This window comes from Hippoglossus stenolepis, chromosome 22, assembly GCF_022539355.2.
Source record: "Hippoglossus stenolepis isolate QCI-W04-F060 chromosome 22, HSTE1.2, whole genome shotgun sequence".
Classification (NCBI taxonomy): domain Eukaryota; kingdom Metazoa; phylum Chordata; class Actinopteri; order Pleuronectiformes; family Pleuronectidae; genus Hippoglossus; species Hippoglossus stenolepis.
In genome coordinates this window covers 3426552-3452402 of record NC_061504.1, presented here as the reverse complement: position 1 = coordinate 3452402, position 25851 = coordinate 3426552, and the positions used below count along the sequence as shown (strand labels likewise).

Below are 25851 nucleotides of genomic sequence, written 5' to 3'. Positions count from 1 at the left end.
CCTGACTAAGTGATAGAAAAAGGTTGGTTTTAGGTCTCTTCAAAAATACCCATAAAGCAAAACACAATACCCATTTTAACAGAAACATCACAGTCACATGTGTATGTCAGTTATCTCTGGCTGTTATTTGCACAATGAGGCAGGAGCAAACAGATGGGTGTTTCCTAAGGTGTGGGCGGTTTTGGATTAACAACTACACAAACGTGAATGATATTGGTTGAAAACTAAGAAAAGCAGGATGTATACAGTGGATGTAACACTGTAGTATCTCTGCTTAGTTGGAGAGCTGAGAAAATACAAAAATTTCAGCCAGATCAGGTTCTGCCAGAAAGTTCAAAAACATGCTCACAAGCTGTTGTTTGGATATTTCAGTGTATGAGCGGCTATTTTCTCACAAACAGGAGGAACCAGACCGTCTCCCGGAGGAGACAGAAGTTCTGCTTCGAACCTGCACGTGTAGCGTGTTTGTACATGAAATCCCCCAACTCAGCCACTTCAGATCATATGATTCATTTGTTTGGTATCCCAGGACACCTCGGGTCAGAGCCACCAGCATCACCTGCTGTTTATGGGCCTTTTCACAGCAATGCCCCAACACAGATGTGATCACTCACGGACGTGTTTACTACAAAGTTAAAGGGTTAGTTCACCTATATTGTAAAAATGAAAATCAAAAAAGGTTTTAACTTGTCTTTCTGTGAGATTTCAACTAATCAAGTTTAGGCAAACTGTGGCGTTGTGAAGACCATGAGCTGCAGTGGAATGCTCTAGAAAAAGCTGGTAGTTAGACATGGGGTTAAGTTGTTTTGGTTGAAGGGGTTTTTGCTATGAACACCTGTTTCATCAGAAATGTTACAAGTTCTGCTTCAAACTTATTTCCTTTTCTCACCTCCAGTGGTGGATGTGAAAGTAAAACCAACTTTCACTCCTGTTTTGTTTATATTACTTTCCCTTCTTTCTGAATTCTGCTAACCACCTACTACTCGAGCAGGGATGTGTTAACAAGAAGAAAAATAAAGAACAATGCCTTCTTCTTGCAACTGGCTGTTAAGGCTGAGCACAAGTTCACACCAGTCCGACAGCTCATCAATCAGGAGAGTGAACTTGACGAGCTACATCCACACCAAAATACGACAGAATGTTTGATTAAAGTGAGCTTTAAATGCATGAGACAGTTCACTTAAGGTCAGTGTCTGCCTCGGTCCCGCCCACCAAGACAACACTGGTTATTTGTATTTACACAACCTTTAAAGAAGGCAGTGGCCCAGTCTCACCCATTCAAAAGATGACAGAGAACACCACACAATCAAGCGAAGGTCCCTCTGCTCTTTGATCTGTTGACTACGTCCCAACTTTTCCCTTGCGGACGACTTTCAAAGCCTGACAGACGGTGGCTCTTTTTAAGGACGTCCTGCGCGGCTCCACAGAGGACGGACCCGTGTTCGCTAATTGCCGGCTGCAACAAAAGTAAGGCCAGTCCACGACTGAGAGATCAAACCAGGCGGGAAGCCTGTGTGTCGGAGCCAGATTTGGCCTGCTGTCACAGGCCAAAGAGAACTCTTACATAAACGGGTCAGAATCGGTGAGGAAGTGACCTGTTTCCACGGCCCAGTCCGAGTGACAAATGAGTTCTTATCAGCTGTTTGCGTTGTGCCATCGCTGCCAAATCAACAGGTCCCACCGCAGATTGTGGGTTAAGGTCAAGAATAAACATGAAAATATACAATATGACTGAATCAATGCTAAACCTATGGAGAAGGTCAAAGGTCAGAACCACATTCTGCTGCGGAAGGTTTAATTTATAAGAACACAAAAATAAAGGCTGAGAATTGGTTTAACTTTCTCTATTAAGCCAAAGACTAGAGGATCTTTTTATCGCATCCAGACCTGCATTGGTGTTTTTCTCCAAGGTCACGATGGAGCATTCGCTCTGATGGAATAATAACCTGTGGAAAACTACATTTGAAGCTGATTGAGGATCAAAGAAAGGCCCGAGCAGAGCTGAGCTGTAAGACGATATCAGTAAGGGTGAGAAGTTGGCAACAGTCGGTAACAAATCTGTCTGAGTGAATATCGCTCACGCAGCGCTTCACATTAAACAAAAGGCCGGGATCACAAAGCACATTAGGGCTTAAATCCTGAGTTGGCAGTAACTGTGCAGCCCAAATTGTGATGTACAAATGACTTCTAGCATGTTCTCACTGTTACTTATCATTGATTTGAAACTTTTACCGCTTTCCAGGAAATTAATCGCTTTTTTTTTTGTTGCTCTACCTCTTTGGCTTGACACGCAACCAGTAGTGAAGAAACTGGGCTTTGGGCTTTTGTTTTGATGGATTTCTTCTAGGTTAGTGTTTGACTGAAGGAAAATATGATACTTACTGCTGATAGTTTAGATCCAAGGGCCATTTTCTGATTTCAATATTATATAATAATAGTAATTGTTCAATATTACACAACAATTAAGACTTTGGTGGTTGACAAGAAGAATAGCTGCTTTAACAGAATTTCTTTCAAATATCTTAAAGCCACATTTATCAAATTCGCAGTTTGATTGAGTCTTAGATTATATCTCTTGTATTATCTTTACATTTGAATCACAGACTCAAGCAATACATTTTCCCCCGAAAAATCAACATAGGTGGATTTGACAATTTTTCAGTTGTATGGAAAATGTATCCTTTTGGAAGAAGAACATATATCAATATAACTAATAAAAAGGTCACTGTATTATCCCAATCAATGATAGTAGCTGGAAACTAACATGAGCAAAACTTATACTTAGTAGTGATACTGTTTTTTTTTTGTCTTACTTTCCAAACACTTTATATTTCTATTCAAAATCACAAGCATATTTTGCTTGTGTTTATAAGAGCAAAGTTCAACATCTTTTAAAGTACAACAGACAAATATTTTTTGTATCCAGATGTTTGAAGAGTCTTTCCAGGAATACCTTAAGGACTAAATGCATCTATTTCTCAGAAAATTGGAAACATAGCTTTGTGACTTTTTTTTCTATCTTAATAACAAAACCGTGTCTTTACATATCGTACATGTGCAGTTTTCTGTGTACTGATGTTTATTTAGATGAAGACGTCACAAGCCTGAGATGAATTTTGCATCAGCAAAGACACAAATAACAAACATTACATCCCTAAAATTCCTCATGTTGAGACTGTGTTGTTGTTGTTTCTCTTTCAAATACCAGGAAGGACTCTTCCACTCAACTGCTGACAACCCATTTGGCCCGCTTTCATGGAAATGAATGTTGCTTAACTGCATCTGAGTTGACACCAGGTGCAGGTATTACCGGTGTACCGCTGCATCCGTCGGTTAAATAAGAAAGGGAGGAGGGAAACTTGGAACCAGTACAAAAACTCTTACTAATGGGGGGAACTAAGCTGATTCTTCTGAGTCATTACACAGCGTTGTAAGATACTTGTTTAGACTTGTGACATCTGCCCTTCGTCTGTTATAACAGATTTACAACACATCTGAAAGCAATTGCGTAAGTTTGGTAACCAAGCAATGGAAACGACTTTTAGGACAAGTTCTACACCTTTTTGTTTTACAGCGACCTGACAAGCCACGGTGAGTTCCCCAGCACCAGGAGCTTCTGAGGAACTGGGGGCACAGGAAATGTACCCGTGAAGCTTCACGATGAGACAGTAGGCGTAACTCGACAGCAAAGTTCTGAGGACTCTGTGGTTCCCGTGTCACTTTGTATCTATGTTAAACACACCGACTGACAGCGATGATAAGAGATATGAAGAGGGTTTGGCCCCGGAAGAGAGAATGCTCGAGAAATTCATGAAAATATCTTCTGTTTTCCTAAGTATTCTTGACTTTATCAAGAAATTCGTGATAATTACTGAATTAACAGTGAGAGGTTCCCTGTAAGCTGTTGGTGATATGCGTATGGATGTAACTAGCCGAGTCACGCATTGAATTTGGGATTTTATACATAAATAGAGCCCCTTCACAAATTAAACAACAGCAATATGTTAGTATATTGCACGATAACTTAAAGCTAGCAAGTAAACTGACAAACGTAATAACAGTGAAGCTAAAACACAGACATTTGTCTGACCAAAATGTCACGTACCTCTAATATACAACAGCAAAAAGGTGGAGTTGAAGCAGCACACACACCTTAAAGGGGGGTCCATGTCCAGTTTTCTCTTTATATACTAATATATAACCTGTATAGCAGTTTTTGTTTGTTTAGTATTATCTTTTTTGTTATATTTGGGTGTAGGTTTCATATAAGCCATTATTGGTTTGTACCAAAGCCCACATGTATCTTTACATTTTGTATTTATGTTGCATAAACTAAACTAAACCAAACCAAACTAAACTAAACCAAACTTAGCGTTATTAGGCTTAGGGGGTTAGGGGGTTAGGGTTAGGGTGTCACTACAATATTACTGTAATAGGATTAGGGCTTTAAAGTGGTTGTGTTGCTCAATATTCAGTTTTATAGTAAGCTTAACCAAACTTAATCGGATTTTTGAGGGATTTTAAGCTTCCAAGGTAACAACATGCTACCCTATGAATAATAATAATAATGATAATAACAATAATAGTAATGATAATATAGCATATTTCAAAACAGCGGTTTCAAAGTGCTTTACAAAAAGGACAAACAAACCAAGCAACAAAAAACAAGAAGCTAAGTAAAACAATATCATTTAAAAATCAAAGATGATATCACACAAAATCTAAAATCAATACAACAGATAAAATAATACAACATCATTTAAAAGTAGTGGCAAAATAATTCACTCTGCTAGAGATTCATTGCATTCACACAAATCTGATATATATAATATATATAGACATATATAGTATAACCTTGTAGTTGCCTCAAACACAATGTGTGTGCTTGTGTGTGTGTGTGCGTGCAGGGTTACTGCACCTTGCCTTCTGAAATTTGCATGCACCGGTACATGAGGCAGCAGTGAACTCCGCCCACTCCCTATTTAAACCCACTATGTCACTCAGCTTCTCAGTGGAGAACTTGATCTTGACCGACACGTTTGGATTCACGGGGAAAGAGACAAAACAAACAAACTCACGGACAGACCCGGACTTGTGAACGACTCAAAGGTAAGAGGTTTGAATAATGACGTCATGTTTTATTCATTGAAATGCGACTTTTGCTAACTAATTTGCATAATGTATATTTTTTAGAGGGATGTCAAGTTTTCATCTGGTGCATAAGTTTAATGTGTGTTATGAAGTAGATGCTTATAGTTAGTGTTTGATGGTAGATGATATGTGTGTGTGTGTGTGTGTGTGTGTGTGTTTGTGTGTGTGTGTGTGTGTGTGTGTGTGTTGTAAAAGGCTGCACATGTAGTGACATTTTTAAATGAATGAAAAGTTAGAAAAATCATTCGAATAATCTATTTTCTGTTATTATTGACTATTAGTAGTAGTAGGTTAATTAATCATTGATTACTTATTATCTCCTTTCTCTCCCCCTCAAAGGTGTCCTTCAACTCTTGGATACCTGAACCCAGAAATCAGGGGGTTTTTTGGAGAACATTTCTATATATTTGTTTTCCTTATCATTATTATTATCATTGTTTATTTTGTATTCTTATCGTACGCCCCAACTCCACACCACTCCCGGATTTAAACTTGGCCCCCTCCCCTGCACAGCGGGTGTACGGTGAAAGTTGGCCCAAGATGCGGTGCCTTCTCCCGCTCACTGTGTATTGCATCAGCCTGGTTTCCCTCCAGCGGCTGCAGGCTGTACCGGTGGAGGAGCGTCCCGACAGCAGCACCAGGTAAAAACCCACGCACACACACACACACACGAACACCCGCACACGCGCACACACCGCGACCATTGCCAACCAGGACACTACTTTATTAGGCGAAAGAGCATGACCCGCTGCTGTCCTCTGATTGGCTGGACAGTGGGCTACCCTCAGTACACTTTACCCAAATATTACCGCGTTGCTATTTCTGTTGCTGCTACTTTGATTTACTTGGTTTTGTGTGTAATGTCGTTGTGAGATATAACATATGTATTGAATAGCAGCAGCCCACAGTATAGTGTGTCAGTGCCCCCCCACTACAATGCTTCACAGTGGACTTGTTAATTGAAGCTTGCATGTGGCTGCTACAGCCTCATGAGGAGCCCCTCAGAAAATGTTCAAAGTGGGAAACCAGTGAGAGATCATGACTTCTTCTTCATCTTTGTACAGTTTATTGACGGGTGGCAACCAACATCAAGATGCATTACTGCCATCTACTGTGTCTTCTTTTTCTTCTTCTTCTTCTTACATAATACCGTTAAAAATTTTGTTGACCTTTGATCTTTGAGCGGAATCAAAGCCATGAGTGCGTGTAAGAAATCACATCAGCGCTTCTGTTCGTAAAAGTGAAAGTGCTGTGTTGCTGTGTCTGGCAGATAGACAGAACTATAGGTTGCAATGTTAAAGGCCCTGCCGGGATACAAAAAAGATTAAAAAAAAGACTTTCTCTCTCCTTGAGATGATCCCTGTTTAAAAGCACGTCAGCTGTGGAATGAGTCACGGTGTTCGACATTGATATTTAGTTATAACTGTTGAAAAGTTTTAAAGACCCAGCCAGCCAATTTTATTCTTTTATTTTTTAATAAGGTATCCTAACAGTATTTGTTATCAGTAGCATATTTACAGGGGCCTTACTGTGACTTAGTTTTATTTTCTGTGGAGGTTTTTATGTGATCAGGGCTTGAGAGGAGAGTTCAAGTGTAAAAATGTACTTGAAACTCTGTATTTTAAAGTACAGCAGTGAATGTGGCCAAGATTTGACTGTGCCAACGAATACGCCAAATCACATCGCTGGCTTCAGAGTTGCACTCAGTGTTTATAGATTGTATTGAAATACAATTCTGTCCTTTCCTCTCCTTCTCCTCCTTCCTCCACCTCTCAGTCCGCCGTCACATGAGTAACTGTTTATAAAGGTTTTGTTTGGTATAATCTCCTTGTAATTCTATACGGAAAACTATTACGTCCGTGCTTGGAAAACCGGTTTGTCTCCAGCCCAGCCAGAAATACCAGAATGGACTATCATAAAAGATCCTGTGACTGAGTGACACCTGTACTTTTCCACCCCTTTAAGTGACGGAGCTTTTAATAGCCCTGAATAAGACATTGGACAACAGCGCTACAGTCAGTGTAATTCCTCACAGTCCAACCCACGTACAGTACAGTCTGCCGGCTTTGGTGTGTGAGGGAGGGAGGCCTGCCAGCGATGCAATACATGTGTGGATTTGCAGTGGTGAGAAGCAGTGGGGAATGTGGAAGAGTCGGTGTGTGGATGCCCTCTTCTGGAGGATGTTGGACCCACAGCTACTGGCTCAGCACCAGCACTGATGTAAACCAGAGGCAGGCTCAGTGATGTGACATGATGGACGTGGTCAGAGGCAAGCATGGGGCCTATGAAGGTCTAACCTGACTCCTTTAAGTTCATTTTAAACAAATGTCTGACATTAGCACTTACAGCTGAATAATTTATACATACTTTTGGGGCATTTGTGCATTTATTTAATAATGTACACGGATGGGGGGTGTCATGCAGCAATGGATCCTAGCTGCAATCAAACCAGCAACTGTGACCAAGCATGCGAGAGGACAACTCAAATTTATCTGAAATTGTCAAAGTGATAACAGGAAACTGGTCCCACTTAGAAATGGGTCCAGTGGATGTCGTGACCTTTTCACGTCAAAGCAACCAAGGTTGTACTCTGGGCTGTGGGCAATTAGTCATCACTTGTTGGAGCTTTTTTTTTTTTTTAAATAAGCTTGATACCACACTAGTAAAGGAAATTAGTACATTTTAAATCCCTAGGAGTGTAGGAGGCTGGAAGAAAAGCAAGAAACATTTAATTCTGATCATTTTTAATCATAGTGGAAGATCTCAGAGTGTCGATTTCCTTGCATGCATTTGGAACCATCTCTCGGAAGTGTGTGTGTGTGTGACCAAACTCACGTGTTCGGAACAGCGGCGAACACCTGCTGCTGGAAATCTAATCGTTACCCTGGGAATCGAGGTGCCTGGTTCCACGCTCTGTGTTGGTCTGGCCTCATTCGTTACACCTGCCCAGCACCATAATCACCCTTCATTCTCACCACTGTATGACGGGGGGCATCTGCGTCATCACTGCATTTCTGCTCTCAGTCCTAGAGGGTTTGATTTAGGTTTATTCTTTATAAGTTAGGGTTAGGGTTAACTCCTAACTCGTCTTCCCGACTTTCCTGTGTCTCACCAGTAACATTCAGTAATGTCCCAATACCAACTTTGGCTTCCAACCCATCATTAATATTGTTGTAATCCTTTGTATTTTACATGTTGGTCACTTTTTTTGAACATGCACAAATGTTGTTGTTGTTATCATGATGAGTGTAGGATCATTTCATTTATAGATATAATTTCCCCCATTGTCCTATTCCCTGCTGTACTTGTCACTATCAACTGGGATACCTGGAAGGATAGAATCTGGACCAACCCCAAGGAGATACCATGACCACCCAGTAGAAGTCACTTAAGCAGCAACAAGATCATGATCCCTCACTGGCTTCCCACTGTGGGGCACCCATCCATTTTCTGCAACCAGCTGGACACCTCTCTTATAGGTCAGACCTCCTTTAGTTTGGCAAATTAATCATAAGAGAAAACACATTATGCCTGAGTCTTCCAACTGACTTATGGGCATGTAAATACACAAACGGAAGGTCTGCCATTGGGCAGTGTCTTTTTTATGAAGACCTTAAGCAGTGAAGCAAGACCACAGTCTATACAACTATATTTCAGTCTGACAACTCATGGGGGATGATTTTCCTCCCCTGATAAATCCCTCTGCTTCACAAGCCTCCACATTTATCACTTTGCACATCTCACATAAATGTACCGTTGGGCTTTAATTAGGACAGTAAATCCTCCCTCTCGTCTCACGCCACGGAGCACATACTGTTCTGTTACCATCACGGACTGACAGCACGAAACATTTCCCCTCCCGTTGGAGGCTGAGTGTGTCTGGGCCGGGATGATGTTTGTCATTCCTTCCCCCGTTCTGTGTCTGTGTCCACGCTGTCCCCATATGTCCCGTTAAGGACACGACAAACACCAAAGACGCTGTAACAATGGCCAATGGGCGTTTTCCAAACATGGAGAAATTGCATGGTTCCATGGTTCACATGCAGCACATACCTTTCAGTGTCGATTTACATAACATGTTGATGGGGGGGGTTATGCAAGGGAAAAAAGCCAGGGTCTATAGTCAAACAACAAGTTCAATATGGATCAATCTTTCTCCGTCTGGATGATGATGATAATGATGATGACACATCAATCTGTGTGTTTACATCATGGGCGAAATTTGTTCTAACTCTTCAAGGGCAAATAAAGTCCTGTTCTTCTTCAAACAATTTGTTAAATCATTAACTCACTCTTGTATGTGTGGATTTGAACAGCATGGGGTTCAGACGTCCAACGCAGACTCTCTCAGCATAATATTTACCTGAGATTGACTGAAGTCATGTGTCACAAGATGGTTTCCCCGAGCCACTCTGCACACGCAGTTGACTTTGGGTCCGTCCTCTTGATTTGCTATCTCTGTGCTGACATATTTACAACGTATCAAGGAACAACAAGTACGTTAGTTTGTCATTATCATGTATACATGCTGGCAGAAAGATTGAAAGCCGGATTGCCTCTGCTCTTCTCATATATCTTATTTTTGGCTCTGGCTTTTCACATTATTAAACAGTCGTATGGCTCTGTCAGGGTCAATTTGACCAAAACCCAGGCTGAAGCTGAAGAGGCTGAAAGCTGCGACCAAAGAGGCAGAGAATTCCACTGTGGATTAATGGCTAAGACCTAAATTCCACCCTCCACAACTTTAAAGAGCTGGTTTCCACTGCGCACAGAAAGCCACACCATTGTGGAGGCATGGACGTGCATGTATATATATATATGTTTGTATAAGAGGAGCAGCTCGCTGTATAGTGAAGATTAAATGGATGAAGGAAACTGAGAGCAGAAGAAACCTGCTGTGTCTACTCTGCATCGCAATGATAGTTTTTAACTTGGCACCCTGGGTGTCCATGTAATTTACTGGCTGTTCAATGTCCACTGTTGCTTGCATAAAGTAAATCACATCCCGCTGAGGAGGTTATGAAAGCGGAGCGGCTCTTAAACAGCTTGTTCCGGTGCTTCATGGGAAATAAATCACCAATCCTGTATTTTCGTCCTATTTTTCACTAACAACAATCTCCCCACTGTTACATGGTGGAAGATTACAAATGAATGTACCATAATTACTGCTGATTAAGGCCGACCTCGGTAAGCTTCCACCTCTCTGGTAATCATGTTGTGTATCGACAGCATGGAGGGTACAGTGTACCCTCTGCAGGGTTTTTTATAGAGGTTGGTTTGAGAGGTCCTACCCTCTCCATGGGTGGCTATGGTAGCTAAAGCGTGCCATCAAACTGGGGAGACGTCATTCCAACCCTTAAAAGTAGACCAGCCTGCTGTCAATTCAGAAGAAAAAACAAACAACAGGCTGAAGGAACAACTAAAGACAAAGTAACTTTGAAATCTTTGATTGTCTGCCAATCATAGCGATCTCTGTTGCTGTTGAGTTGTGGGATTAGACTCCTAATTGACTTTTCCAGGAAGTGGTCTCCATTGTAATTGTATCAGAGTCACAAGGTTCTTGTCCGCCAGCCAGACGTCCTTACTAGCCTTTTGGTTTCTGGATTTCACTAAAGCTGATTAACATGCAGACCTGCAAAGTCCAATCCTGTGCAAAGGCTGGAGGGCTTGTGTTACTGTATGTCATTGTCGAAAAGTTATTTCGGAGACTATGCATCATGTTCAGCTGTTAGACTGAGCTGATGAGCTCCAAGAGGAAAACAAAGACCTTACTGGTCAGGTATTGACTTGCATACCTGATCTAGAATGACCAAAGCATTGGTGTCACCCAACTTTTAAGTAGTTTAAACCCAGGAAAAAGCTGTGCAGCCACTATAAATATATATACATGACAGTAGTATTACATTCATATAGAGCCCAAATAGTGCAGTTTGGTGCAGGGCCACCACTGCTGCCTTCTGGCCCACGTAAAGAACTCTGCAGACAAGGTGGGTGTAACTTGGTGATGTGGCACCGCAGCACACCGAGACTGTCCTGGAAATAGTGCTCGCCTCTGTCTGTGGCCTGGCGTCACACAGCCATTCATTCAGCCGCTGCCACTGTTGGACGGCAGGTCCTCTGCAGGCTACCAAACCTGCCAGCAGCGCGCCTGCAGCTGAAGTGGCTGAATAAACCCAAAGCTTCTCATTTCACAGAGGAGCTGTCAGCTGCGACGTCTCACATCTCAACCCCTCAGCGTGAGTCAGGATTTCGCGTTCGAGTTGAAATAACACCAGTCAGCAATTCAAATATAGAACACAGTTTTTATAATTAGATCAACTGTGGCCTTTGCCTCGAAGAACATGGGGAAAAAAGGGCCAAACCTGCTATTCAGATTTTTTTCCCCCCCCTTTGACTCCGAAAGGCAAACACGGCAGATATTTTTTCCCTGGTGCTGTTTAAAAACCTCTTTGCAAAACAAGAAGCTATTGTTAACTTTTTGACATTCTGAATCCACCGGCTGCCAGGTGCAACGCTGCTTTTCTATTTATCTCTGTGGACCCTCAGCAGTGGTGATGGGTGAGCACTCAGAGACTAGAGTCACAATGTGCTGTACAAACACTGCAGAGACAGTTCAGTGAGGAGCTGCCGGGTCACGTTGTGAGACGGGACTGTCTTTGTCAAACAATGAGCAGATGGTGAGTCAGTTGCTGCTGTGTTTGCTGAACGGCCGGTACCCGCTGGTCCACTGGCCTGCAGAAAATGTCCACCTTTAACAGGTCATTTAGTCCGATGTGTGTTCTTGGAAACCCATTTTTCATAATGAGTCTGTTTACCCAACCTACAAAACACTGGCTTATGTAACTCAAGTGAGAGTTTTTTTGTGTCAGTCTTTTCCACCCCGATTAAATTGAGGTCAACTGAATTTTGTTTTTGGTGCTCGAAGCACTGAAACGTGACAATTGAGTGATAATATTACCCATTTGCTGTTGTCTCTGAATTGACCTTGAGCTGCTGTATCTATAATATCTGTCATTTTTGTAGGCATGTCCATTGACAAGACAAAAGTCAGAGGGGAAGCAGCATGTTTTGGTCGTTTGTGCGTGGGCATTGTGGATAATTCTGAGAGACGTGACTATAGCCAGCTAGCCACAGACAAGTGTGCTTGACTACCCTTGACTTCCGCTGTTCTGAGATCGGTTATATAGGCTTTCGAAGACATATTGATTCACTTTACACATTTACAGGTAATCGTATGTGCAGGATTTCTCTGTGTATTTTAAAAACCTGGATACATGAACCCCCAAATTGCTGCATGGCTCTTTACTTCTAGGAGTTAGTGAGAAAATAGGATCATAAGATACATAAGATCCCCAAACTGTTTGCTGAAACTCAGCTGAGCATTAAAATGCATGGAGGTGCTGGACTTGATAGAATGATGTCATGTTGGGCATTATGTGAAAAACCATTTACCTTTATGTTGGGCATTAAGAGATGAGCATGGTGTCCACGTGAATGGGCGACTGCGCAGGGAGCCAGTCTGTCTTCAGACAAGCGGCAAAAATGTTTTGTTTATCAAAGCTGCTTTGTGCAGCTAATCGGATTTCTGCACAATTCCCACATTACAACATTATATCAACAATGCTGGCAGGGACATTTCCATGACGCATGAAGCAACCAAAACGGTTGTTAAGTCGGAGAACTCGCTGGATGAATTGTACGATGTGGAACATGGTAAACAGTACTTGCTAAACATCAAAATATTAACATTGTCTGTGAAAATGGTTGCAGGCAAAATAGCTCAAATCACATTTTAGACATGTGACAATGAGAATCACGCACCCAGACAATTTGTCGAGATTTTCACCTGATTTGTATTTTCTCCTCAGGTCGGACCTCCTCAGCAAACTCATGGTCCCGAGGGAGGATAAAGCCTTGGCGTCAGGAAACCAGCCAAACACCGCCATGCCCTCTTCAGCCCCCAGCCAATCCCCAAAATGGCTGGCCGGTTTCCTCAGACACCCACCGGCCTCAGGAGCGAGAATAGGCTCGCCAAACCTGGCATGGCTTTCCAAAGCTTTGCAGATCAAGACGAGGGCACTGAGAGTTCGCCGCCATGCCCACTCGGGTTCACGAGGGGGTCACCACTACCCTCATAATGCCAAGATGATGAGAGTGGGCTGCGTCCTGGGAACCTGCCAAGTGCAGAACCTTAGCCACCGGCTCTATCAGCTCATTGGTCAGAGTGGCAGAGAAGACTCGTCCCCCATTAATCCCAGAAGCCCTCATAGTTATGGATGAGTTATACACCTCCAAACACCCACAGCAAGTCTATCTATATCTCCATTTATTTATCTCTTAATGTATTACTGGTAGTCTTTTGCATTAACGTTTTATGTAGTCCATAACTTATGTGTATCCATCTCAAAAATGAGAATTATACTGACAAATGACTGAATGTCGTGCCTTGCTACTTTTTGTGCTGACTAATGGATTTGAAGATTCAAATTCAAGATCCTAGCTGTCTGAATCCTTTTTCGAACCCCCTAATTTGAGGTCTCCCACCATCCTGGGAACATTTGAAAGACACTGAAGTTCTTTCGATCCTCCTCTCCTGAATCCTCAAAAGAAACCAAGAGGCCTCCGTTTGGTGTCTTAATCCTGTTAATGTAAGAATGAAGGCTTGTCTTCAACACCATCCAGTGGCTCTGCCCTGTCTGCCAGCTGACCTCCCCAGTGGTGGTTATCCCCTGGCTCATTGATCAAACACTTAAGCCCCTAATGTGGATTTCAACCTGCACTCTGAGCTGGAGCCCTGTCCAAACCAATGTATTCCCAAAGACCTGGTAATTTGACCCAATGAACTCTTTTACCTCCTTATTTTTGGTCAACTTTGGAACTTATTTCACTCATTTCAACACTGCACAATAATAGTAATTTGAATAGGAACACTGACATCCCTGGAACAGTCCTCAAGCTTTCAGCTGAACTGGGAATTCATCGCTCAGCAAGACTTTTGTGTTTCACAACCAGGGTTTACATTTGAAACCAGCCACAGCACTTCAGTTAAACCCAAGTTTAGAGCGTTCGGAGTCAGGTCTCAACCACATCAAATCCATGTTGACAACGATTAAAGAAGAAGGTTCAGAAGCCACTGCTTTGGGAGGAATGTCAGTGCCCAAAGGATCAGTTTCTTTGTTGCATTATAGTGGCTGGTTGGCTGACACAGTAGTGAAGCCTGGAGCCATGGATCAGCACTCAGTCGTATCACTGCTGGCATTTTCTCTGTCCGAGGCCAAGTCTGAAATATCAGCCCCTTCACGTGATTCACAAGTTCCCCCTCCAGGTCCGGACTTTGGGTTGACAGGAGTTTAATATACTTGGCTTAATCACTTCAGTCATATATACCGACACAGCGGGGGGGCCTGAGCCTCCACTGGTCTGCACACTCAACACTTATACATAAATATAAAGAGTAAGGCATATGGCCTCCACACATTTGTGCACACGCAGCCTTAAAGGGTCAGTTCAATTTGGGTTTTTCTAAAGTAACGTGAGTTCTTAGTGTAGGTCAAATAAAATTCAGACTAACTTTGTATAGACAATTTATTTTAATGAGGTTGAAGTAGCCCTTTAAATGGTTATGTGCCAAAACATAAAAGAATCCACTTACTTTTTATAAACATACACTGAGCTGACTCTTTACAGCAAGGGACCAATTAAGCACAGTGGACTGAGGGAATAGAGCAATACTCTCAAGTAGTGTTCTTACAAGTTAGTACATTTTTCCTTTTATGCTCAGGTGTTCAAATGGAGGACGTGAGATATTTTGGGGCATCATTCACTAGGAATTAGAAAAAACTAAAATCTTATAAAACAGACAAATCTTTCCCGAACATATGACAAAAGGTCAATTGTTCCTTATGTGTCCTCTTGGCAATAGCTGACAGCACTTTGTACCCATTTACAAAATTTCGTTGGCAGCACCAGGCACCCTAAACGTCCTACTGTTACAATGCGGGTTTCTAATGAGAGACCACGGTGACCAAAATGTTAGGTGTAAGAGAGCTGGATTTTAAATAAGTACACGAAATAGCGTAGCACCATCACAAATGCATGCGCTGACATTTTCTTGTTCTTTAATTATGTCCATCTTTGGAATGGTGGACCGATGATGGACTGAGACTAAACGAGGTCAAGCTCTCCTCATAGTGCATGCTCAAATTTGTTCCCCCCCAAAAATGCAACCAAAGCTATAAAACCCATACGTTTTTTCTGAGAAGCATTTATATTACATATTACTTACATTATTCCAAACCTCTGTTCCATGAGTTTACTTTATTATAGTCAAGTCTTAACTTAGAGAGAGCTGTTGAATATTTCACATTTCAGTAGAAAAGCAATGGATTTACGTGCACACTCATCTAGTTGTTTGATCATAGAAACTTTTGAGCTTTTGTTAGAACATAAAATTTCTGTATTCTTGAGACCATTAGTTTAAACTCACCAAATACCTGGCAATACTTGACGTCATATATTAATGTGTTTTACATCTTAATCTGTGTTTCTTCTGATTTTTGTTTTCTTTGATATTTGCCCTATTTCCCTGAATCAAAGAGCTTCTTTATATTAAGTCTCTCAGGCCCTCTTCTATCTGTAATCATTGGAGCCTGGAGGTCACAGGGTAATAATCATTGGTTCCTAAATCTAATCTGTTCATAGGCTTGCTGAGGTGAAACTTGCCATCCTCTTAGCTGTAATGGAGCTAATCATTGTCTCGTGACAAATCATTAAAAGGCTTTTCAAACGCTGAAAACCCCTGGTGGATCTCTCTTCTTTTTGAACTGTGCTGTTTCACACGTCTGTATGTGTTTGAGCTGAGGTATGCATCCTATCAGGACACTTATCTCCTGTGTTTGATCTGTGCCCTGGACCATTGTGCCACCAGACTCTTTTTTCCCCCCGCAGTACGTTTTTATGACACCGGGCATTGCGTCATGTCTAGTTGTGTGAGCAAACTGTGCACGACCGCTAATACCTCCCCATAGAAATGTGTACAGATTTCATAGATCAGTATTGCAAAGACGTACAGTAGGAATGAGGGCAGTGTCTGCATGTAAACAATGTTTCTGTTAGTGTTGTACGATATAGGAAGACCTCAGTGGATCTACCTTTTCCTTTTTCTTTTTTTTTTTTTGAAACTCACATGATCTGCTTTAGAGTCACAGGAAAGCACTTTAATGCAACAATGTGTTCATTTCCCACAGCTTGAATTTCACTCATTGTAATGAACATGTGAAAGTTGGTTCCTATTGTAAATGTTGCATTTGAGATGTGTTTGAATATGTCAGTGCACTTAATGTGTCATCACGGTGACTGTGAAGGGTGACTGTCATGTGCACCTGTGAATGTGTGAGCGTGTTTGTTTGTATGTATATATATATATATAGGTATATATATGTATACATATATTCATATTATTATTATTTAAAGTTATCTATTTAAGTTATCTTTTTAAGTTAATATCTGTATGTCACCAAAGACTATTTGTCTCTTATTTTACACTGCTCCTTAAACATGACCTTATGGTAGGAGAGGAAGTCTTAACTGTAGTTAAAATGTTACTGTTTGACGATGTCCTTCACTCTGTAAAATAAAGACCTATACTGTAGTGTGATGGAGTATAGACTGTGATTTACGAGTTTGTGTGTGTGCATGCATTTGTTAAGGAAATAAAGATATATAACCTATAAAAGGCTTAAAAAACTCAAATTTGCTAATACATAGCATTTATTATTCAGCATTACACACATATATATAAATACATTTATATCGTTTTTACACCCTCGTCCATGATACTATGTCCTTGACCAAACTGCTGTGACTCAATAGTCAAAGATGTCAATCATTACATGACAGGACTAACAAATTGAATAGGGGAACATGGCACAAGGTGAATCAAACATCCAGAAACCTACGACCAGGCTGTGATGTCACAGACGCCACGTTAGCAGTAAAGGTCGTGTGGTCGGCCAGAGTTAATGAGTGACAGGCGATTTGGTCAACAGCAGACAAGCCATTGCCTCATTTAGCATAAGGTAAAGGAGACGTGAAAGGGCAACACTTTGGCAGGGGCTGGGATTCAAGCCACCGACCTTCTGGTTGGAGGACGACCGCTCTACCCCTTAGTCACAGCCACCCTACTTTAGGGGGAGCTACAATTTCATGGACAGCTAACGTTAGCATTCAACCACTTACTAGCTGACATACTGGTTTATATAGAAATATATGTATTTTCCAGTGAACATAATATCACATAACATTTCTGACGTGACCAGAACATTTCAGTTACAGTCTGCGTTGGAAATTCTAGGCAAGGGCCTGGCATTTTGGGAGCTTGACCCCTTGTATCTATCTTGTGAGTCCCCCAACTTTATGGAGGTGCGATACTAAATCACCGGAGTTCCCAAAACTGAGGAGACGAATGCTGCCTACTACTACTGTGGTTTTCTATAGGTCCCTCAAAGCTTTTTAAAACTTACCTCCACAAATTAGAAAAACACATTCATTCTCTATGTTTGTATTAAGTCCACGTGCCTTTCTGTTATCACTTTGCTCCTGTTTTATCACAAGGTAAACAACAAATACCAAATGTCAACCAGTAGTTATGTCATACCATCTTGCCTGCAGCTGATGTACTGTATGTCAGCCAGCGGAAACTGTGTCACATACCAGGGAACGTTCCCTCCTCACATTCCTCACATTAAAATTTACAGTTGGGTTGACTTTCACGGTCTTAAAGTCGCATATAATGAGAGAGTGCAGAATTCAAGTGTCATTTTCTAGACCACAAGAAAAACTGGTAACCCCAAAATGGAAACAAAAAGCTGAACAATCGTTTGAGTGACTGGAGATGGAACCTCACATGTGGCCAGATCTGGTTTACATTGTATAATAGTGGCTTATTTAAACAGAGCAGATCATGGTACGACAATTCACAAATGATTTTTATATATTTCAAGGGTTTATATTGTATATTATCCAGGATAGACATTTCAAGCTTTTTGTATTTTCAGACAGTTTAAGAATTTTTCCGTCCCCCAAAATGTGTCACTACCAAACAGAATAATAACGGCTATAAAGATAATAACAAGTAGCTCATGTTTTACCATTTTATTAGAGCTTCTCACAGGTGAATTATATGGGAAGAGGAAGAGTAAAAACGGGCAAGATCTCTTGCTGTGCTGTTGGAATATTTTCAGAGAATACTCTTATCAAAGACGCCCTTTAAAGCTGAATGCAGATGTTTTATATGGTTGCAAACCAGTAGACAGACAGACTGGACCGATGAAATCTCTATGACACACAAAGTCAAACTCAATGGTGTAGTTAATGATGACAAAACCACAAAGCGAACAGTCTTGGCTATTTTATAATACATCGTTTGGACACATGCTGCTGCCCAGTGTTGGCAACATTAGCATGTAAACATCACTCGGTATTTATGCAAGAATTGAAGAAATGAATGAATGGGGCTTATCGTAGTTTTATATATGTGATATGATATTTAAAATAAACAATAATTGACTATAAACAAACGCTAAGCCTTTACGACATAATGTCTTCAACTTATGTCTCCTGGCTGTTTGCTCTGGTTTGGCCCCCCCATCCAATTTCTTACATTTGGTCATTGCAGACCTGTTGGGTATATTCTTTGTTTTATATAAAGGCTGATAAACTATGTGTAGTCATTTTGTATCAGAGGAAAGCTGGAGGACGACCACGATACAAGATCCCGGCAAAGTATTTGAGACTAGCCACTGTCCGTCCATGTGAGTGTAGTTAAAACACAGAAAGCAGACCCTGTCTTTACCTTATACACCTGTTCCCAATGCCATAACATTCACATTCCAACACACAACATGACACAGGGCTAACCTTTATGTAATTACAACACTTACTGTAGATAGGCTACTGTATCTCCAACACACACCCAGACACATACTTTGGACTGGGGCATCTGTTAAGCTCAAATGCACGTCTGACTTTGATTCAGGCAAAACTCACACTCTTGCGAGAGTGTCTCTCGCAAGATGCAAAGTGGCAGATTGAGTCGCTAGCCGCTCTTGGGTAGAGTACGGCTAACAGCCTACATGTACTCAGTGATTCTCTACTCAAGATGTAATTGATGAAAAGCAGATTACCAAATAATGCCCATAGAAACTATCACTTCTGTGGCTTTATCCCCTGCTACTACTGAGCCATAAAAACTTTTCATGTGAACAACCAAATGAAACACTATGAATTTCTTCCAGGAGTCTGAAGTGCCTTTGGTACTCTACGTCTTCCATTTGCCGGTTCTGATGTGGTTGGTGGTTGTGGTTGCAAACAGCTTTGACACTCCACTGGCCCTGAATACTACCATAATCCATAATTCAACATAATTTTAACTCTTCAAGAGCCATAGCTGATTTCACAGTATGGATAGAAACAAATCCCGTTGATTAAAACAGCATTAATGTGTGAAATGAATGGAGTCCGTCCCTGACAACTACAAAACCTTTGGCTGCATCTTTAAAAAAAAAACTGAAAAGGCAACTACAGTTACTTTTGATGAGCTCTGAGATGAAGTGCGGTTGGAACTTAGCTGTAAGTACAACACATAACGTAACTTCTGTATCAGCAGCCCAGTCTGGATAAGAGATTGAGTATGCAGCTGCTTGTTTGGACTCTATGACAAAACACTTGGCTATGGTTTGATACTTTGTCTCTATCAAAAGCCACTGACTCGCTCACTGGAGACACACAGAACAGTGTGCACGCTGGTTATCTGTCAGCTGACAAGGGTTTGGGCTATAACAGTAAGATAACTGAGGAACAAGCGATAGGTTTCAAGGTTTTTGGGTCACACTGCGTCTTCTCAGCTTCTAGTTTGGGATTTATAGGATCCAAGTTTAGCTGCTCGGGTTATACCTCCAATGTAATTAACATATTTCTAAATTCCTGCCTCGGGAACTTACAAGTCATTAAGATGAGCATCTAGTCTTATATCTTGGTCTGCCTGTCTTCTCTAAAACTTCCTTTATGTGCTTCTACCTCAGTTATTAGAGGTTTACCATACTTACATAAGTGCAGTTCAAGTTTTGTGTTGCGCCCCTCATTCTAAAGCCATCACATTTTGTAGCTGCTTTGCATTCTGGTTGATTTCAGGCACTGTGGGTGTAGAAATCTATCTTTTCTGCAGTGGACGTCTGAATGTTGGAGACAAGTCAAACTAAAGTGGTGGACAGTGTTTCCAGTCAAACTCTGCATAGTGTCTGTAGACAAACTCTATTGCAGTGTGGAAGGTATTCCAGAGGGACGTCACTTTGTGTGGACTATACCATTTATCTTCTGAAGAGGTAAACATGTTTTTTACTTCTTTTCTTTTATAATATCTTAATATTATTGTACATACAACACATCCCACTCTTTTTTCAATTGTGCACAAGCAATTGCTAAAGAGAATTAGAACTTTTTTCTGTGTCCCCAACAAATCCATTGTCCACATATCATTAGAAACACAACATGATGATGTCAACATTTGAACTCTCCTCAGTGTAATTTCTTTTTATCATCCCCGAGGAGCCTATTTGCCCTTTGACCTACTTTAATTCTGAATCTGCTGTCAGGAGTCACGTTGTGCAGTTATCTGGTGTCAGGTGGTTCTCACTGAGACAGGAATATGGTGGTGAGTCAGTGGCTTGTGCAAAGAGGTGTTACTCTGCGTCATAGCCGAGGCAAGGCATTTGAAAAGAGAAGGAGTCTAGAGTCTTTGGTAATCCACAGTACAATTATGCTGATCCGTGCAAAGCCTCACGCACCTGGAGAGAAAATCAGACTGAACATTTTAAAGGATCTAAAGTGCCAAAGATAAGTGGCAGAGCGGGGACTCAGCATATAGACAATTCAAGCAGGGATGCACACGGAGAGGAACACACAAGGATTCCTGTTGTCGTTTTTTTGATTTGTGTTGAATTTACAGACAGGGAACAGCCTGTTTTAAAATGGGATGTGTGGGTGGAAGCAAACATGGGATGCACATCACTTATCCACCACCGGGAGAACATTTGAGACAACTTATGTTAGGGACATGACTCTGAAATCACATGCCCTGTCAGACACAGTCGGCAGGATGTGAGGGTGAAGCGCCTGCTCCACATAGCTGCAGCTGGACAGCGATTGACAGTAATAGTGTGGTGTACATTTAGACTTTCTGTAGGTTACGCAGGTTTTCCGGGTCACAGGGATCGCAGCATTCAAAGGACGTGTGCGGGGCCGCAAAACTGCTTTATTACATAACAGATAATAAGCAGCCATGAGAATGTATAGCCGACTATATGGGGAAATGTATGGAAGAACATCAAGTTTGTGTGTGGAGCTGTTTTGGTGGAAGTCCCCTTTTCACTCTATAATAATCACATTTAAAGGATGAGGCTGACTTTATGCTATATTTTTCAAATTGTCAGCTATGGAAAGGGCAACACCAGCAACATTTTAGTTCATCTGTTATACTCTATGACATCCACAACCTCAGCTCAAAGCTAAGTTGTTCCTGCTTAATATACAGTTTACCTACGTATGGTTACATTATAGACAAGCTAAGGGTCTTAGCACAGTAAGATTTGCATAATACTCATGAATGTTCCAGGCACACACCGGAACTATATGTATAGGAACCACATTCACAAAAATGTATTTACCACAAACTGGCGGAAATATTTAGTCAAATTGGAGATAAATGACGTATATCCCATGACTGGTCTCATGTGGCTACAAAAATTACTTATGTAACTTATAATCATGCACATGCCTCCCTCCTGACGTCATTATCTTTCATATTGGCACTGGCCAGAGTCTGTTGTAGCCAAAAGTTGAATAATAAACGTGTGGTGTGACACAGCTAGCGAGCTATGATAGCTTCCTCCATTTTGGAGTTTGTGCTCCCTGGAAGGTCAGCACACAGAAAAAAGGGGGTTGAAATTCACCAGGTCGAGTTGAGTAGAAACAGTCGAGTGGAATTAGTTCTCCAAGCCACTAATGAAAAGAGACACGTGTTTACCAACACCAGAAATTCCCTCAATGTGGTCCGGACTTTTTCTGGAGATTCCCTGCTCAGGCACGTTCACAGTAACACAGAAATCTCCCGAGGGTTCAGGTGAGGGGTGATGCAACAGGTAGAGGCAGGGCACGTATTAATCCTACTGAGGGGATCATGTTACCGTTTACAGGAAATAGACACCGGCGTCAGGCCTTCACCAAAAGCTCTCTTGAAGTCTTTGCCGGTGTCTCCTGCACGTATGGCACCGCGTTTTCATCCTGAGATATTTGTATTCTTTTAGTTTTTTGAAGTTTTGCGTCTGTCGCATGTTAGAAATGTCTTCAACTCACCCACTCGCTTGGGTTGAATCCTGGAAAGGATGTCGTGCTGTGGCGGACATTTGTATTTCTCACATACGGCCCCTCCAGAGAATGTCAGGAGACTATCCGGAGATGTTTGAAAGCCGCTTGATTATCCAAGTTCAATTCAAACAGAAGATTCATAAACTTTCTGGTGTGACCAGGACTCATGGATGCCTGTATATATTTTTTATTGTCATCAAATCAGCATGAAAACTTAAAAAACAACTACAAATCAATGAAACTCTTTGTAAAGTATGAGACACACATCTTTAAAGGTACTATATTAAAGTTTTAGTTACATTGCTGAAGTTAACATTTACAGACCATTTGAAATATATTTGATCCATCAAGCTGAAAATGCACACATGATAATTAACATTGGTTGACAGGATATATTAGCCAATGGTTTACTGACAATAAAAATTGCCAGACTCTGAGTGTGCATTTGTGTGTGCGTGCGTGCCTGAGTGTGTGTTGTCAGATTGGCCTTTTTAGCAGAGCAGTGGAAACTAATCTGTGGGAAAGTTGTGGAGAAGGGCGGTGATGTCTGCAGTCTGAAACTCGAAGGTAAACGTGACTCCTCACCATGCTTCTCTCTCTCTCACACACACACACACACACACAGCATACGTGCAGCTTTACACATAGCCTCCCCACAGCTCACAGGCCACAACCTTGCTCTCGCACTAGTTACTGACACCAGACCTGGATGATAGGATTCTCTGTTTGCCTCTATGGTGATAAGTTATATTGTGGGAGCTTTGGGGTTTCTCTCTCTATATAGGCACTGCACTGGTTTTACCCAAATGTCCATCACTCACAGTAAATGCAGGGAGATCGACCAAACTCTCCACTATACTCGGGGTGTGTGTTCACTACAACATGCGTCGCTGTTTGAGGTGTGCTCACTGGCACAGCATCGCACACTTCTGACCACACACATCACTAATGATGGGTGCACATGATTACGCCAAGCAAACCTGCCAATGTAGCCAGCTCATCAAAAAAAACAAGACATCACAGGGCTGCGGGATGTAGAACTACAGCCACAGTGTTGTATAACATGAGGTATTCTTTTTGTTAGAATTAGGTATTCAAATATGGGTCAACTGTGAACATAAATAGATAAAAGAAACAGTATTACACCACCAAGTCAGTTTGGCTCCAGGGATTCGGACTGTTCACTCCAGAGAGTGACTCACTCTACCATCTGCAGCCTCAGCAGAAATCCAGATTCATCAGACCTGGCTACGTTTTTCTGTCTTCATCTGTGCAGTGTTGGCGAGTCTGTGTCACCGCAGCCTCTCGTTTCTCTTCCCAGCTGACAGGAGTGGAACCTGACGTGGTCTCTGCTCTTGTAGAACCATCCACCTCAATGTTTGACGTGTTGCTCCAACCAGTCCGACCATTCTCCTCTGACCTCTCTGACACTGACAATAATGCCATTTATTCCTCATTTCCCATTATTCCCCATGACTAATAGGAGTACAGATGTTGCCATCCTAATACAATGTTGATTCCTGAAAGCCACAACAAACTCAGGTATTAACTACAGGTCATTTGATGTCTCATTTAGATGTCATGTAGAAATCGCACCGATACAGACTCATAACATGAAAAAAAATTAGCAGACCATACAACATGGTGGTACTTCTCCACCTCTTCTTCAGACAGCTCTGCAAAAACAATCTTGCGCTAAAAGCCGATCAGACAAATGTGTTTTATTCTCAAAACAACTTAATAATTCAGCAATCAATAATAATCACATCGAGACTCCAGGAGGACTTTGCACCTGGCAGAGAAACAGTCTGGTACATAACTCCCTTTGAAACCTGCAGCTTACTGGGTTTTGTGACTTTGGGACAGAGCCGGGCTGTTTGCTCCTTCTTGTTTTCGGCCTTTATTCTTCTTTTTTCTACACAAAGCCGGCTGCTGGCTGTATCCTCATGTGTTCGTCAAACGTGTGCAATCGATCTTCTCCTCCGACTCTTGGCAAGAAATCAAACGTGTGTTATCCCTAAGCTGTGCAATAATTGCTTTAGAGCCAACAGAGGCTCATTTGATTGCCACAGTGTGCAGGCGTTCTGCCTTGACCTGAGGGCGGATCAGGGGGCGGGTTTTGAAAATCAGGAGCTGGTGAAACCCAGTAGACATTGGAGTTAGTGGTATTGATCAGTTCAATCACCAGATACACTTAGTTTGTTATGTGAGAGAGAAATATGTAGAGTATAATCTTTAGATACTCCCTCTTTAGATATGGACAGACCTGGTTGTTTAGCTTTCAGGTTCTGGCGTCCTCCCAAAGTGGTGTGCAACTCTGACGTCATGATGAAGTGAAACCACACACACACCTCCACCTCTGATGCACGCCAGGCCCAAAGTCCAGAAATCCATCAACAGATTCCAAGAGGGGTAAAGGGGAGTGATACTTTTAAGTCTCTTTTCACACACACACACACACACACACACACACACCATCATAGGGTGGATGGTCAAAACAGCTTGAATAACGTCATTAGCAACATTCCTGAAATGCATAAACATAAGAGAGGACTCCCCTGACTAATAACAAATAATACATTGTGTGCCAACAGTGTTTCCCTCTCAAAAGCTGCACAAACGACAATTCAGTGATCAGTAACTTTATAAAATAGCGAAAAGGAAAGTTGAGTAGGTATGAACATGTCTTTATTTACTGAATTACATTTTACTATCATGTAGAGTTTCCAATTCTGAACAGATTTTTTGATTTCATGTAGTTTAAGTAAAAAAAATGTAATTCTTTAGAAGGTGAACTGATTCTGTAACTCCTATCAACCCTCTGGGAGACATCCACAATGAAAACACACTTGCTCCAGGGCCGATCTTGATATTTTCTCTGGCGCCTCTAAGTGGATAAAGACTTACATTGCACTAACTTGTTGGAAAATTGATTAATATGATTCTGTTTTGTTTTTTTCTTGGTAATCGATCTTGCTTCTTACACATCCAGACATTCACGCTTGTTCTAGGATCAGTCACCTTTTTCACTTTCAGGTCTGTGATTCTCTGATGAGGCTCCAGCTGAGTCTCTGACTGTCTGAGCTGAGCAGCCATCTAAGTGTTCTAAGGGTTTCTCTCAAAATGCTTTGAAGTCATGGAACACATGACTCTGGGCAGCAGTGTTCCCTGATAGAGTTCTTGAAGGAGATATGTCAACACGGCATAGAGAAGGCTGCTGGTCGCTGCCGTGTTGAAAAGACAAAAGTGATATTGCGAGACTTCTTATGGAAGGAGCCC

The 25851-nt window shown here is 41.7% G+C and overlaps 1 protein-coding gene across 1 annotated transcript; it reads left to right on the top strand.

Moving 5' to 3' along the window:
* The first annotated feature begins 4972 nt into the window (after positions 1-4972).
* On the top strand, positions 4973-14548 carry adm2a (adrenomedullin 2a). Its single transcript, XM_035147482.2, has 3 exons — positions 4973-5109; positions 5491-5792; positions 13020-14548. Exons 2-3 carry the CDS (start codon positions 5692-5694, stop codon positions 13429-13431), a joined length of 513 nt encoding a protein of 170 aa, XP_035003373.1. The 5' UTR covers positions 4973-5109; positions 5491-5691; the 3' UTR covers positions 13432-14548.
* Positions 14549-25851: the final 11303 nt, after the last annotated feature.

Coding starts and splice junctions, on each gene's coding strand:
- adm2a (XM_035147482.2), top strand. CDS start 5,692: ATGCGGTGCCTTCTCCCGCTCACTGTGTATTGCATCAGCCTGGTTTCC. Junction 5,793..13,019: donor CGTCCCGACAGCAGCACCAG/GTAAAAACCCAC, acceptor TTTTCTCCTCAG/GTCGGACCTCCTCAGCAAAC.